Here is a 17,063-nt window from a genome sequence, read left to right on the forward strand (position 1 = left end):
AATCACGATTCAACAACCACAAACCATATTAAGCAATCATTCTTTTTTATTTTACAAGTTTTTAATTAAGCCGATCATTTTGTTCTATTAATATTAATTATTGAATCACTTTTTTTTTTAAATATCCTCTTATTATACCGAGATCAAAGAAAAATTGTGAAACCACTCCGTTATAATTAGGTTTAAAAATGCATACAAGTTTGTGTGTGCAGAGGTGGTAACATAAACCAAGTTATCTTAGTTAATAAATACATTAACTTGAGTTATAAATAAACTGGTTTAAAGTGTTAAGTTAGCAATGAACTGTGTACTCTGATGATTTAAACCAGGTTTAACCTCTTCCCTTGTTGAGCTATGAACGTTAACCCAACATCCAAAACTTGCTTAGCATTTCAGTTGCCAACAAATTTCATTGCTAACCGGCAAATGTCAGGTGGTGGTTTGTTTAAAACTTGTATGGACAGGGCCCAACTCCATAAAGCCCATTAGCACAAAAACTTTTGCTTAGCAAAAATAGGTTAATAGCCAGAATACCATACCATTACAACTGCTGTGACTGGTACCCCAGTAATTTCTTGCTAAGCTTAGAAGTTTGCTAAGCAGACTTTTTCTGCTTAACAGCTTTATGAAATTGGGCCAAGCTCAGAAACTATTGTGCCCTCTAACTGAGACTAACACAAAAACTAGCGTCTCTAATCCAAGATTAAGCCAAAGAATAGGTCAGTTTTAAATAACTTGCTTCTTTCTAAAGACACTGTTTTGGTATTTCTTTAAAATCCCAGACAATGGACCATGGACAAATTAGAAAACATCTACCAACCAATCAAACAATGAAAGTACGCAAAACTCTCAGATAAATCGGGAAAATTCAGATGTGAGAGATGCAAATTCATAACGATCAAAATCTGCATAAAATTCATCAACAATATTTGTTAAGGTAAGTCATGTTAAATATATGTATGGGTTAAGAATAGTCATTCAAAAATGCAATATTACAAAATACTGTGAACAGAAATGTACATTCTCAAAATAAAAACAGCCGACTTGAATCAAATCACTGCAGCCACTTATAACATTTTGTAAGGTTTTTGTAAGGATTTTAAGGTAGAATCAAAAATGATTGAGCACCGAAGCCACAAGATGGGGAACTCAAGACGCCATTTTAGTAAGCACTTCTTTTAATACAACTATACGCTTCTCTTAATATTTATGCATGGGGTACGTCACAATGCTAACCCAAAACGAGGCGATGGGCACAGCCACTGAGAGTGGTGGCGGACGTGCGCCCATAGCCTCATTTTGGGTAAGAATTATGACCTCATGCATAAATATTAAGAGAGGTGTATAGGTTAGTGCAGACAAAGACCATTGCTATCAATGAATAACAAAACTTTTGCTTTCTGAAATATGTACTGGACACCATTTCAGTAAGCAACTCTTTTAATGCTTCTATAGATAAGAGTAGACAATTACCATAGTATTAATGAATAACCAAATATTTGCTTGCTGAAATGGCGCCCATGAGTATTTCATGATGTCACACTCTCCAAAGCGCACGCACTGAAGCCAAAAAACGCCCTCACTAGGACCAAAGAAGGCAAATCATAGACATAGCTATTCTTTGTACATAAAAATGTGCGCGTAACCTCAGCGCCCCAGTAGCGTCTCTCTTTATGCGAAGGGTCTATAGATAAAGGTCCAGTTCCCCATCTTGTGACTTTGGCAATCTATAATCTTTGGGTAGAATGTACTATTTGTGCGACTTTTTTCTCCTAACCACTGCTTTAGTTTTCATCTAAGAATATTGCTGCTCTGGATTTGGCTAATTTCTGAAACAATATCTGGATACTTCCTGGGCCCAACTTCATAGAGCTGCTTAAGCTTGAAAGTTGCTTAGCACAACCAAATTATGCTTACCGGTAATACTTGCCAAACTACCATGTACAAATTGTGACTGGTATCCTACTTATTTTTACTAAGCAAAAGAATGTTAAGCAATAATTTCTGCTTAGGCATCTCTATGAAATGGGACCTGGTCTAACATTTAGAATGCTGGTTTTTGGTAACTCTGGGCCAACTGCTTACAAAACTACTGCCCTAAATGCCCAGAATTCTGTGGCAAATGTCACCAACAAATTGGGCTCAAACCAGGAGCAAATGGCCCTGTATACAGGGGGCGTAAGCGCAGAACTCCCTGGCCAATGACACCGTCAAATTGGGCTAAAATCAGGGCCAAATGGCAATGCATAACAATGAATTCCACGCTTACAGCACTCTGTTAAGCACAAGATTCTATGGGTCAAAAGGTCAGAACTCCATGGCAAACAGCACAATGAAAAATGCCTAAGATCAGCTTGTTTTGTCTGTGCACGTGCCTTATAACCATAGTATAAAAAACCCAAAATAACTAATGAATATTAAAACTACTTTTTTGTATAATACTATAATACAGTCACATTTACATAAGGATAATGAAAACATCAGAGAAAAAGAGAAGATATATTAGTTGCCATGGAGATATATAAATTCATTGTTAACATATCAGCTGTTGTTGGAAGAAAACAATTCATTTTATCGGAGCATCTTTTTCCCGTCTTTGACGCAATTTCATATGGCTGCTTAAAACAGTAACTTTCAAAGCTATGAAAAACTCTTGCTTAAAAAAAACAGGCTACCAGCCAAAATGTCATACAATGTACATATACTTTTGGCTGGTTCTCTGCTGGTGCATAGTTAATGCAATATTTTCCATCTGAAATCGGGATTTTGTATCTTAAACGACATGTTAGTAGATTAATCCATTAAAGGTAGGGTCATATGCCGTGTTAGCATTGGATTTAAAATGGTCAACTTAAAAGTTAACTTACCGAGCCGGTTAATTACCATGCCCAAAAGTCCAATGCTAACACGGCTATAGATTGGTAAACACACTGCTTGGTAGAAACACTGCAGCAGTGCTTCTTACCAATTTTTTTTTTTTTCGGTCATTAATTTTTAGAGTAAAGGCCGACTCACACTGCAGCGATAACGAAAACGATAACGATAACGCATTTTTAACCTTCTCGCTCTCGTTATCAAGGCCTGTGTGACCGGGCCTTAACTACCAACGGTATACCCTACCTTAAAGTGTAAATTGGTCCACACTTTAGCTGGTTGAAAGAAGATATAAAAAAAGTTTTTGATTTTTGTTTATGAATCTTTGTGTCTTCGCTTGGGCTTTCTTTTACAGCATTTTTCGTTCACTCTCTCAATTCATCACTAGCCAATAATCCATGTATACTTTTGTTGCCACACCATTAAAATAAAAGAAAAAAAAACTTTACAAAAATTATGATAAACAAATTTCAAGATAAACAATGAAAATAATGTAAAAAAAAAAACTTTCATCGGTAAAATTATTACTATGTACAGTATAATCCTTTTACACACCAAAGCCCAGAAATTCTGAAATCCAACAAAATCCACTGCTTGTACGTTTACCAACTTGCTGAAAATTTCTAGCATTTCCCCCCCCCCCCCCCCCCTCTCATACTGGCATCACGTCTCACTGACAAGTACCCAGAGCCCCAAGCCAACAGGGGAACAACTTTAACCATTATTGAGTCAACAGAGAGAAGGCATTTCTGTCCGAGTATAACAGATTGAAAACGGGGCTCATTTCATTCAGTTTTCTCGCGAGTTTTAAGTTCCGTTTATGTTTTCTCACAAACCAAAAGGGAAACTGACTGGGAAAATTTGACAGAAGTTTGGGTTGAACGAAGAAAATTTGAGTGGAATGTGAACCTGCAACCTTCAGATTGATGTGCAGGTGCTCTACCAACTGAGCTATCTAGCCCTAACGTTAGCGCTCTTCCTATTATGTCAATGTCTTTGTTTGGGTGTGCAGTTGGAAGCCATTCAACCTGTAACTGCTGTATAGACCGTATTGAATAACCCCTTTGCTGCTATGAAAGTCGCCATCTTGTAGGGCAAACCATATGCGCGTCTATACGCGTACATCAAAGAAACACGCAGCACGCAGCGTTCCCGGTTTGATTTCTACGGCACATGCATGCACACACACACACACACGCTTGCACACGCCATCTTGTAGGGCAGATATTGAACCGGTGACGTCATATTCAATATGGTATATAGCCAGGGATCAAACCCATAATATATTATTTCCTTTTTCGTGCTCCGTATCTAGATTATGATTAATTTTGTTAATGGAAACATCTTAACTGTGCACATAACTGTTATGTATGAGGTTCCCATGGTAAATAGTTCTTGCCCAGAGCAATGGGCACAAGTCACTAGGGGTGGGAAAGGGGCAGGAAAGGGGCAGGAGGAGACATGTCACTGGAGTGGGGAAGGGCAGGAAAAAGGGTGGGGTGCAACCAATAATTGTATCAAAAGAAAGAACATTGATAGTGAGAGAAACTATCTCTGAGAGACTGGCACCTCATCACAACCTGTTTCAGCTCATAGTTTTACCTCAACCCTCCTACTGTCTGACCGATCAATTTCATCCACTGTAGTTTTGAATAAGGGAACAAATGAGTAGGCGATAGCGCCCTCTTTTGACTGGATTTCCTCACGACCAATCAAAAAGGATGAAATGTCCCAAGAGTGGATTTCACAAAGAGTTAAGACTAATCTTGTCTGTGTTAGGACGAGTTACTCATCCTACCTAAGGACTAGCCTTAACTCCTAAAGACTAGAGTCCTAAGTTAGGACTACCTTGGACTAGTCCTATTAGGACTACCTTGGACTATCTTTGTGAAATCGACCCCTGGACTCCTGTATTCCTGAATGAATGGCAAAGTATTCCAAGCTGCAAAATTACATCACAGTACTTGAACTCCACTCTTTTCCGCAATTTTCAACTGGCTTTCTAAGAAGAACATGTCAAGTTGTATTGGAACTTTGCAATTCTCCCTGAAGTTCAGAAGCTTAGTGACCACTTGCAGCTGATTTCAGATTTGAATAAACTCTCAACTACAGCTTGGCTAAAACACCCCGCCCCCTCCCTTACTCTGCTCCTCCCTACTGGCACAAAGTCCCCTCATCAACAGGTGGGATTTTAAAACCAAAACGTTCGGGACATTGCGGGGCGCCGTCAACGCCCCGTTCAAACTCACACCCCGGTTGTTTCAGATCAACATTTAAATGCAAGTAAAATGAAGAGAGGAAAACATAAGGGTCCGTACATAAAGTATACACTACATACAGAAGTAGAAAATGGGCCAACTTTTGTTAAGATTTGGCATTGGAAGTCAACCACGTAAGTCCCTCGTAAAGTCCGTCACCTGACGTCGCGCATGATGGTTGGACGTACCAGTTTCGGTCGCGGATTCGTGTTAGTCCCAGCTTCTCTTGGATCTCATGTGGTCTCATCGCTGTAAACGAGATTTGAAGATATACAACAAACACACTTTAAATACTACAGATTTAAGGATATTTAAAGATTTTGTTTATGTTTGGTGTTAAAAACTCTCACATGATGTTTGTAAATTTGAGAAAATAGAACTAGGAGTTAAAAACTGCATACCAACTAAAAGGACCTATGGTTTAAACCAATAAAAAAACATGTCCTGACGTTTCGACCTTAATAGAGTCTTTGTCAAAAGCTAACAAAGCTTGGGTTGAAATGTCTGGCCACGAACTATGGTAAATTTAATAATAATAATTTTTTTAAAGTTTTTCTAAAGCGCATAAGCGACAGATAAAACATAAACATGATAGAACAAATAAAGGCCCACATTACTTTTTAACAAAGTATCCTACAATTCAAAATGAACAATAAACTACAATAACCTAATCTAAAACAAAGTTTTAAGCTGTGCATAGAACCCTGGACCTACCAAGGAAATAAGTACAAAAGGACATTGCTTAAAAGAAACAAGATTCCAGATAAAATACAATACAATGCATATATATGACTGGTTTCCCAGATAAACATAGTAAGTTGTTCTAGTTCTGAAGCAACAGATACAGAGCAATTCAACCAAGAGACATTTGGGACTCAGAGCAGCCATTTTACAATTGGTCAATTCTTCAGCTAATCTTCAGATTATCCCCCAAATCAGACTGGGTGAGGGGGTATCCAGCCCCTCCTTAAGACTGAGATTATCCCATAATCCTCTTTCAATCTGAACAATCAAATAACTATCCAACAATGGGCCACGAATGTCGAATCCGATATTCCCTGCTAGATCCTTAGACTGTGCTTAACGCCTAATTGAAAACCTTATTTCACGACTGCATTCCATTCCACACCAACTGAACAGCTTTGAACAGCCCGAAGGAAGAGTTTGCTTTTTTATGAACCAAAACATCCCTGTACACAAATGTACATGCCCATTTTTTTCAGAATGATGTCATCTGGACCGAGTTTCATGGCTCTGCTTATTGTCAAATTCTATGCTTACGATCACCATTCTCGGAAATCGACCAAATCTGGGCCCAATTTTATGGTTCTGTTTTACCACAAGTAAAAAATTAGTGCTTATGTCAAGCATTATTCATGGGTAAGCAGGGAATTTGTGCTGGTGCACAATCGTACTCCACATTACTAGGCATTCTTTGCTTACACTGCTAGCGCAGAAATTCGCCACTTGCAGAGCGGCTGAGCCATTATTTATTTTGAGATATGGCGGACATCATCATCTGTTTGGTTTGGGTGTATACAGACAAATTTACCCAAACCAAATAGTGTCCTAGTATTGTGTCCACCATACCTCATAATGGCCTAAGAAATAGGGCCCTGGGCCCCATTTCATGGCTCTGCTTACCCCCAAATTCTGCGCTTACGACCACGATTTCCCGCTTACATGCAAGCGCCGAATTTCTGCACACGCCTTGTAAGCGCGGAATGCTTAGTATCGTGGAGAACGCACGCTCAGAAGCCAAAATTCACTGCTAACCAGTGAAATACGCTTGCCGTGTGCACAGAATTCCCTGCTTCCGTAAGCGTCGATTCTGTGCTTACGGTAAGCAGAGCCATGAAATTGGGCCCAGATGAAAAGGAAAACAGCTTTAACTCACCGTCTGGTAAATCTTGTTTATTGGCAAATATTAAGATGATAGCTTCTTTCATTTCTCTGTCGTTAATTATACGGTGGAGTTCTTGCCTGGCTTCGTCTATCCGATCCCTATCGGCACAGTCTACAACAAATATAAGACCCTGTGTACCAGTGTAGTAATGCCGCCAGAGAGGTCGGATCTTGTCCTGCCCTCCTACATCCTATCAAATAGAAGAATAATAACAGCATTTAGTAAAGTGCCTTCTCCAACAGATGCAAAGCGCTACAACAGAACAAATAAGACAATCACAGAGCAGCCAGTCCCTATCGGCACAGTCTACAACAAATATAAGACCCTGTGTACCAGTGTAGTAATGCCGCCAGAGAGGTCGGATCTTGTCCTGCCCTCCTACATCCTATCAAATAGAAGAACAATAATAACAGCATTTAGTAAAGTGCCTTCTCCAACAGATGCAAAGCGCTACAACAGAACAAATAAGACAATCAAAGAGCAGCCAGTCCCTATCGGCACAGTCTACAACAAATATAAGACCCTGTGTACCAGTGTAGTAATGCCGCCAGAGAGGTCGAATCTTATCCTGCCCTCCTACATCCTATTAAAGATAAGAAAACTTAACCAATGAGAAGACATCTTGGATTTTAGGTACACAAGTTTAAAGGGTTCAAAATGAGACAGAAGCAGCCTCGCTCCCATGGACAGCGCGTCGTATCGATACCTCTCGTCACTAACCCCTGGTAGGGATGGACTGACAAACAATGCTGATAAGCTTACAAGGGTGACTACTTTGCGTGCTACTTGTTAAAAACTTCAGAGCGCTTGTATGGCCCTTGTAGGACCCTCTCTCAAAAAGAGGGAACTCCCAAGGCCAAAAGGAGACGGATCATTGAATAGATAGCTGTACTATGTGGGTAAAAACGGGCGCGTGACTTTAGCATGGTAGCATTTCACATTATGCAAGGGGGTCTTGATTTCAAAACGTAAAATGAACCTCTAAAAAACGCACGATTTAAACTCCGATAAAGATAGGCGTGCATGGAGTCTATAATACTAAATCGATGACAGAGTGGGAGCCAAAGTGGAAGCCGAAGCCACAGTGAGAGCAAGACCTCAAGTGAGAGCTGAAGCCCAAGTGAGAGCTGAAGCCCAAGTGAGAGCTGAAGCCCAAGTGAGAGCTGAAGTCCAAGTGAGAGCTGAAGCCCAAATGAGAGCAGAAGCCCAAGTGAGAGCTGAAGCCCAAGTGAGAGCTGAAGCCCAAGTGGGAACCGGAGCCCAAGTGGGAACCGGAGCCCAAGTGGGAGCCAGAGCCCAAGTCAGAGCTGAAGCCCAAGTGAGAGCTGAAGCCCCAGTGAGAGCTGAAGCCCCAGTGGGAACCGGAGCCCAAGTGGGAGCCGGAGCCCAAGTGGGAGCCGGAGCCCAAGTGAGAGCTGAAGCCCCAGTGAGAGCTGAAGCCCAAGTGGGAACCGGAGCCCAAGTGGGAGCCGGAGCCCAAGTCAGAGCTGAAGCCCAAGTGAGAGCTAAAGCCCAAGTGAGAGCTGAAGCCCAAGTGAGAGCTGAAGCCCAAGTGAGAGCTGAAGCCCAAGTGAGAGCTGAAGCCCAAGTGGGAGCCGGAGCCCAAGTCAGAGCCAGAGCCAGAGCCCAACCCAGGGTTTGGAAAAGGCCCCTAGAATACTACTAGCCACAGGGCAAGCTCAGTAGCTTCATAGAAAACAAGACAAAAGTACTTACCCATACATTAAACTTGGTGCTCTTGTACGTTACTGTTTCTACATTGAATCCCACTGTGGGTATCGTTGTTACCGACTGACCCAGTTTTAATTTGTACAAAATAGCTGAGAAGGTGGATTGTTAAGAAAAATAAACCCAAATTGTTTCAAAATGATATACAGTAAGCATCTATAACACTAGGGGAGTAACGGCAGGCCTTTTCACACTTAGATCGCTAAATGGACTCTTTTCATGAAACATGCTAATTACATTCACGCAAGCGTACAGACCCTATTGGTTGACAAACACCATAGGTTGCCAACCAAAATGTTACTGTACATGCACTTTGTGCAATTTACATATTTTATGAAAAGGGTCCATTGGCATACCATGGGGAAAAACCACCCATGCTCCAAGGGGGGGGGGGGGAGGTAAGCAATAAAACCCTTGGGTATTCTTGAAAACATGCAGCCGGAACCCTGTGGAATAGGGACACAGTGTGAAAGTGCCTCCACAGTGCTGTTTTCCACAGATGTAAGAGTTAAGCAAGGTTCATACTTCCTGCGAATGCGATGCAAATTTGACGTAAATTGGCGTCACAGCTCTGTTTTCGCTGTGATATTCGCAAGAGAGTTGAGTACAACTCAACTGCTGCGAATTATCTTTGCGAATTTGTGATGTCAACATTCGTATCGCATTTGCATTCGCAGGAAGTATGAACCGGGCTTTACAGTGTGAAAACTGGAAGGGCTTCAGTTGCCATGCAGATTTACCAGTAACAGTTATACTTCCTATCACCCACACAAAGCATAGCTTCAAATCAGTTTACAATTATTTAAGAAAGTTGAACATCTCAAAGGATACTTGTTTTTCCCGCTGCATCCAGGCCAAGCATGAGAATTCTCATCTCAGTCTTGCCGAAGATCTTCGATAACATTTTCCCCATCTTGGAAGTGTTTAGGTTGAGCTAGCCTCCTCGTTTAATTGAATATAAAGTTCTAGAGCCGGATCACGGCAACGCCTTTAAGGTGAAACGCTTACACCTGGATTAATCAGGAAGATAAAATGGTATTGAAAGGTTAGAGGTTGACTCCATTAATATAAACATTTGGTTTCACTAGTTGTTTTCCTTTGCCACTTAAAAAAAATCAAGGTTATCTTTACTCTGTGAACATTTACACTTTTGTTTGGAACAGTCTTTCATATTTTCCGTTGAAGCCTCATAATTAATAACGAAACAGTCTATTGATGATGGAACTTCAAACTTATCTAAAGACACAACCACCAATATTCCTTTTCTACGTTCAATGTAAAGAAAATATATAATGGTAACCCACATGTTCATAATGAAATAGCCGTAAATCTAGGCCTACAAGGACTTATAAATCTATGACTACTAGAGATAGGAAACAGTGCTCTCCCTTAACAGTGGTGCACTGGGCAAATACCATCTAAAATACCTCAGGACTGGTCAGTCAATAGTCACTCTAAGTGGTCCAGCTAGCTAGTTCACTGTTTAAAAGCATCCCTATTATAAATAGGGAATAACAGTGTAGGGAGCCGGTCTTCAGTGTGTGGTAATGACCGGTTATTGGCTGGCCGCTGTTAATGGACCAAGTAAAACGTGAGGTCCATTAACAGCAGCCAGCAGCCATAACCAATGTCACATGTAAATACACCAACAATTTACATTGCTGTGACTGGTGCGTGCCCCACCCATTTTTTGTCTAGCATAGAATTTGTTAAGCAGTATTTTCTGCTTAACAGCTTTATTACACTTGGCCCAGGTCAACATAAGCCATGCACTCTGTGTGGAAGAGCCGTGTAATTCCATGCACGGGTGATTTAAAACATTGGCCTAGCTAGTTTTGAATATACACCATCTGAATTGTTCATACCCTAAAGGCATGCCTTGTGTGAAAATAAAATGCAGTATGAAAGTTCAAACTAAATAAAAGGACAGGTTTGGGCGGGTCCCCAAACTCAAAGTTTAATACCAGTTTCCTGTTCCTTTGCCAAACAAAGCGATTCAGAATTTCAAATTATTCAAATACAAAAATCACCCAGGAACAAAATGAGCAGTGGCTTTCTGCATGCATAAATACATACTAGGCGTTGAACAGCGTTAAGAAACTGACACTCTAAAAACAATCCATTTTGCATTTTACATGCTTTCAGTGAAATTAAACACTTAAACATAAACTGAACTTTGTATTCATTTGACTACACCCTCAACGTGCAATGTGATTTGTGAAGAATACAAATTAAAATAACATACTCATATCCTTGTTTGTACAATAAATGGTCATATGTCTGGAACCAATGATACAATAACCACTGAAAAAAGGGGAACATGTTTAAATTCTGTCCCTCTTTGAACAGGGAAACAAAGCAGCGCAGTATGCCTATGTGAGTGCATGCACCGTGCAAGCTACACAATGGGCACCCCACGCTTACAATCTAGTATTGCAAGTTTATATTTTTTTTAAGCGTTTGTGCGTGACATCCCATTTCTTCCGTCATTAACTGGTTACAAATTTATTCAATGAAACCAACAAGTATTTGGCACTCTTTAAAAACTTAAAGCCATTGGACACTTTCGGAACAGAACAAAAATTAAAAGATTTACAAATAACTTACAGGGTTTACAGAAGGTAATGGCGAAAGACTTCTCTTGAAATATTACTCCATGAAATGCTTTACTTTTTGAGAAAACATTAAAATAATATCAATTCTAAATATCGAGAATTACGGATTTATTTTAAACACATGTAATGACACCGCGAAACGTGCGGAAACAATGGTGGGTTTTCCTGTTATTTTCTCCCGACTCCGATGACCAATTGAGCCTAAATTTTCACAGGTTTGTTATTTTATATAATATAAGTTGTGATACACGAAGTGTGAGCTAGACAATACTGTTTACCGAAAGTGTCCAATTGCTTTAATGAGAAACATGACCATCTTGAACTTATGTATGTTATTTCAACATCCTTAAAATAAACAAATGGATCAGTACACATTTCCTCTTCAACATCTCCACTTACCCATAACACAATCCCTAAGATTGTTCGATCATTCCTAGCAAACTTCTTCCCATAACAAAAATTTACATTACTATCCCTTCCTGGAAGAGCAAATCTTGTGATTGAATGAGTGAAGGAGTGATTCGACGCAGTATTTATGTGCAGGAGACAAACCGTTTACGTCAGCCACCAATCATGACGTAAATGAATGATATCCTGCAATGTTAGTCATCATACGAGTGTCTAGATTCCTAAAAACAAATTAGTTGTTGCTTTAACTATGAAGCGTTAACTTCCAACTCCATGGGGAAAAAGGAAATGCTGTTTACTGTGTAAGTGAATCTACCACAAGCTGTTAACGAGGCTTGCCAAGTTTAACAACAAAAAGTACAGTACATGGCAGGACTAATACTTCATGCCCCCTGGTCATTGCCTTGGTGCCCTTGAAATGCACAGTAGAAATTGACAATTTCCTCATAACGTGTCCTTTACCAAGGAGAAAATGCCTTGGTGCCCTTGCCCTTTCAAAAACGAAGCATACAGGCCTGACATGGCGTGCTTCATTTTTTCAAGGGCAAGGGCACCAAGGCATTTTCTCCTTAGTAAAAGGGTACCCTTTGAGGCAATTGTAAACTTCTACTGAAGCCTTTTAAGGGCATGACGACATTGACCAGGGGCATGGAGGCAATGCCCTACGTTGCCTCCGTGAAGTATCAGGCCTGCATGTGGCAGCGTTCGCCCTTAATTGTTGTTCTTTGGCCAGATGCCAGTCAAACGCGACGAGGACTGTTCCAAACTATGTTAAAGTGCACTGGTGCAGGCCACGAAATAACCCACTGCAGGCACCTATCAGCAATGATTTATCAGAGTCAAAATCAATATTTCAACATCATTTGTTTATTTTAAAAAGATATACACAGAGAGGTAGGCTTATTATTAATCAATTGAAACACACAAGACTGGCGGACTTGTCCAGTAGCGAGTTTACTGGCATTTTATCATCAAATAAACCAAGATTGCATCCTAGGGCTTTTAAAACCAAAGATAAACACTGAGCAGAAAAAATTCCAAGGACCTTGTTTCAATTTAGCAAGCTTACACCAAGCTTCTGAAATGGAGTCCAGAATGCCCAATAGTTTTGAAAAATCCTTGAAACCCTGGCAACTGACACCAAAAGCTCTAGCTAAAAAGAAGACATTTACATTTGCAACACCAACATGACCAAGCCTCTAAATATGTACCCAACGGCACCCATAGCAATTGCAGTGGTGCCCTGTGCTTTTGTTGTGGTGCCTTTGCAAATTTACATTTTCCTCACAGAAGTGTCCCTTACCAGAGGAAAACTGCTGTGCCCCCTTGAGAACGAAATTCATGTAGTTCCTGAGTGTGTAACCACGGTCTTGGTTTTGGTGTCTCGTAAAAATGTAAATTTTCACTTCATATGGGAAGAGTCCTTTGTAAAGAAAGTAGCCATTTCCAAGGATAAAATGTTCAACATGTAAGATAATTACCATTGTGTGCCCTTAAGAATACAACCAGTGAAACGACAATGTCAACCTTGTAGTTTCACTGGTCCATCAGGTTTGTCACTACTAGTCCATATTTCATATTAGTTTGGGGTGTGTTTCAACACGGAACTAATAGCAAGCTGGACCATTTGAATTTTCACTGGTCCTCAGTTATTAACTGTCAATAGCACAGCGATTATAGTGTTAAAGGAGACTGCTGAATAAAAAACAAACATTAGCTGACATTTTATTTGCATTGTCGATGAGTTAATAACCTCTAAGAGTCCATTGAAGTCAACTGAAGATCCATGCTTCCGTTATAAACAAATTATTATGTTTCTGAATTGAGCATACTGAAATTGGATCTATTTCGACCTCCATGATTCTACACTGCATGCACATCATGAGCGTGTACATGACATGATGTTCAGGGTGTTAACTGTTAGTTGAAATAATCTGAACATTTGTGACTTTCCAAACTTTGAACATTGGTTTATCCTATTCTGCTTCATAACAATGGTGTGTTTCAAGCCTACAAATCAATCCAACATTGTCCTGCCTACATTTTTACATCAGAAAACATGTAAACATTAAATGTAAACGACTCCACGACTGTTGCAAGAAATTAAATTACTTGATAGTTGCGATAACGTAACCCTCCTGCCGACGGCGGAGCCGGAGGGTTACGAGTCACATGCAATCTGTGCAGTGCGAAATGGTCAAACACGTACAATTTCGACAGCTAGTCAACAGATTTGCTCAATTTTTACCCCTTTCGAAAATCATGACACAAATTCTATGAACACGACCTTAATCCTCAATATCTAATGAATAACATTCAAAACAACATTGAGAAAGTATTTTGAAAAAAAAGTACAAAAACTTACCAGATCCCGGAGCGAAACAGTCACAAATTTCCCGGGTTCTATTTTGAACCTGTCGCTTCGCCATTTTGTGACTTCCCGATGTTCATTGCTGTTGGACTAAACCATTCTGTAAAAGGGGTGTTATAAAGCAGCGCGGCAGGGCGTGTGCGCTGTCCGTTTACTATGCCCGCTGTTCACTCACTAGCGCACTGCCGCACTGCAGCTGCACCCATTGTAACACCCCTTTTACAGAATGGTTTAGTCAAACTCGGCTGCGGCTCGGTCGGCAGGTCGTCAATTCAATTGGCTGGTACCTGCGGTTGGGTTCAGCGCTTGGGGTCAGCGCTTGGTAACCAGCGACATGTTCAAAAATAGAACCTGGGAAATTTGTGACTGTTTCGCTCCCGGGATCTGGTAAGTTTTTTTCCTTTTTTTTCAAAATATTTTCTCAATTGTGTTTTGGAATGTTATTCATTAGATATTGAGGATTAAGTTCGTGTTCATAGCATTTGTGTCATGATTTTTGAAAGTGGTAAAAAAATGAGCAAATCTGTTGACTAAAATATTTCACCCTGAATCGATTGCGAATGACTCGTAACCCTCCGGCTACGCCGTCGGCAGGAGGGTTACGTTATCGCAACTAATTACTTGAATGACAGGAGACTTTGATTAGAACTGAAAAGAAGTGGATTTTCAACAAGGTCAAGTTATTTTAAACTATTCCACCATTAAGAAATAGTCAACTTGAACTTCTGCAATAGTTCACTCGCTGCCCGAAAGAATAAGACAAAATTCCCTAGGCTAAGGTCTAAATGGCAAATACCAATGGACAGATTTGTTGGTTTCAAACACTCGTTGCCGCATGCGACTAGACAGGGTGCTAGACATGCTAGAACTACGAAAGGGGCGTGGAACTTGTAAAGTTCAAGTGCAGAGTCTAGTCGCAGATGCCAACGCAACCTTTAAGTAAACAAACCTGACCGTTTGAAGAACAAGATGGCGCATCAAAGAGGGTGATAATTCTGATTCTTGTGAGGGGAGTCAAGTTTTTTGCTTGCTCACTGTATTTCTTTTTAATTTATTTAAATTAAAATGTTTATGCAGAGCATTCATTCAATCAGACATTGTAACAATCCATGGTTTGTATTTTTACAGAAAGAATCATTTGGCATTTTTGTAATGAAACATACTGAGTACATTTAATATAAAATCATCATTAATCATTGTTATAAAAATATAAAAATAAATAAATAAAGAACACAAAATCATGAACAGAAGTCAAGTATGCACACACAACACAAAAACAAACAAGTATGAACTACAATTAAAGTCAAGTAGTCATTCAACAACATGATAAAGACTTTGAAAATGTACAGCTAATGTTTTTAACTTTCTCTAGTTTGACATGTTGCACGCCCAACGAACAGTTCAACCCACATTTCATATGACACACAACACAACCCAATACACATGTGTACAAAATGGCACAGCAGACCCGCCATGCTGTTTGCAGTACTCACCATGTACAATGCCAATGGCTCTGTGCAGTTTACAATGTAACGCCCAACTTCCGGGATAACACAAGTTCTCGTCAAATTTACCCTCAGAACGATTTGAAATCACTTGAAACATTTGTGAGAAGGACAAGAATGACTACGACGTTCGTCTATGCATTTTGGTGACAATACATAGAGAAATACTACTAGTTTCGAAGGTTTTTGTGGAAATTTTCAAGGGTTTGCCGGTTTTCCCTATTCGCCAATAGATGGCGGTTGAACTGAATCACTCTATATGGCAATATCAATGCGCTCTAATAAAGTAGTTCATAATTTGCAATAATTCCAAATTCAAAAGAATTTTGACGGCTTAATTTGCAAAATAACTACCTAATTGTGTGTCTTTTAATTAATAATGAAAATTAAAAGCAAAATTTTGCTTCAATTCTGGTTTTATTTCTTTTGGCTCATTTATCTCAACACTGTTTAGAGTAAAGTGGCCAGGGCGTGGTGACGTTACCTATACCCTCGTTCGATCATTTATTTTTATTGCATAGTGTCACGGCGGGTGTCATTTTGCAGCTTGAGTGACAAGATTGTCAGGAATTAATGTTGGAAATTTAAAAAATACATCCTTTAATGGTGAAAATATGTTGTGTTGTCTGCAACAATCTTTGATGAATGGAAAATGTTAACAGGTGTTCTTCTGGTACATGATCGGTAACGTTGGTGCACAAGGTTTGCGTAGAGTTTGATACTGAAAATTAACTGGTATCCAGATAATTACAAGCGCCACCCACGGGGTTCTGATTGTCGCGCGCCGAAACAACTTTTTTCTTTGAAAAAAAAACTATATAAACACGGGGAAAACATTATTTTACTATTGTTTTAAATTAACTGGATTTAACTTATCGGGCGTAGGACGAAATATTGTGTAAGAAGCCTTAATTGAATATAATTTTAAAAGATGCCCCTCCCTGCTGCAAGGAAGCATGCTGCGTGCGTGTGCCATTAAGGATTTTTTGTTAATTTGTTTATATTTTTTTTTTTGGGGGGGGGGCAGGTGAAGATATTTTCTCATTGACAAACAAATTGAATTTTAATTTTAGCACGAACAAACTTTTCCCTTCCTACCACGCCCACCAACTGTCACTGAATTCTGAAACTGGGGATTAAATTTAAAATTAAAATAAAAATCACGAAAAAAGAAAACAACCATTATGTTTTTCTACCTTCCAAAATTGCGCAACGTACACTTTTGGGCTGGCGGTAAAGAGAATAACCCCTTGAAATTTCATGTTTTGATCCCTTGGTTGACGTCACTCCCGGTCTGCATAGGCGAGCCCTCTGTGATTAGCCTCTTTTGAAATAAAGTTGCATGTCATCAATCATGCCGAAAAGAACAGGGGAATATCGCTCTCCTTATAATCAGAT

General features: G+C 39.8%; 1 protein-coding gene across 1 annotated transcript; it reads right to left on the reverse strand.

The window, feature by feature from the left end:
- Positions 1 to 4,207: 4,207 nt before the first annotated feature.
- Positions 4,208 to 15,899, reverse strand: LOC117299426 (ADP-ribosylation factor 6). Its single transcript, XM_033782962.1, has 5 exons — positions 15,654 to 15,899; positions 9,598 to 9,776; positions 8,755 to 8,858; positions 7,030 to 7,228; positions 4,208 to 5,381 (listed from the first exon to the last, which is right to left on the reverse strand). The coding sequence occupies exons 2-5, from the start codon at positions 9,677 to 9,679 to the stop codon at positions 5,239 to 5,241; spliced, it is 528 nt and encodes a 175-aa protein (XP_033638853.1). The 5' UTR covers positions 9,680 to 9,776; positions 15,654 to 15,899; the 3' UTR covers positions 4,208 to 5,238.
- Positions 15,900 to 17,063: the final 1,164 nt, after the last annotated feature.

The sequence above is a fragment of the Asterias rubens genome, chromosome 14 (genome assembly GCF_902459465.1).
Source record: "Asterias rubens chromosome 14, eAstRub1.3, whole genome shotgun sequence".
Taxonomy (NCBI): domain Eukaryota; kingdom Metazoa; phylum Echinodermata; class Asteroidea; order Forcipulatida; family Asteriidae; genus Asterias; species Asterias rubens.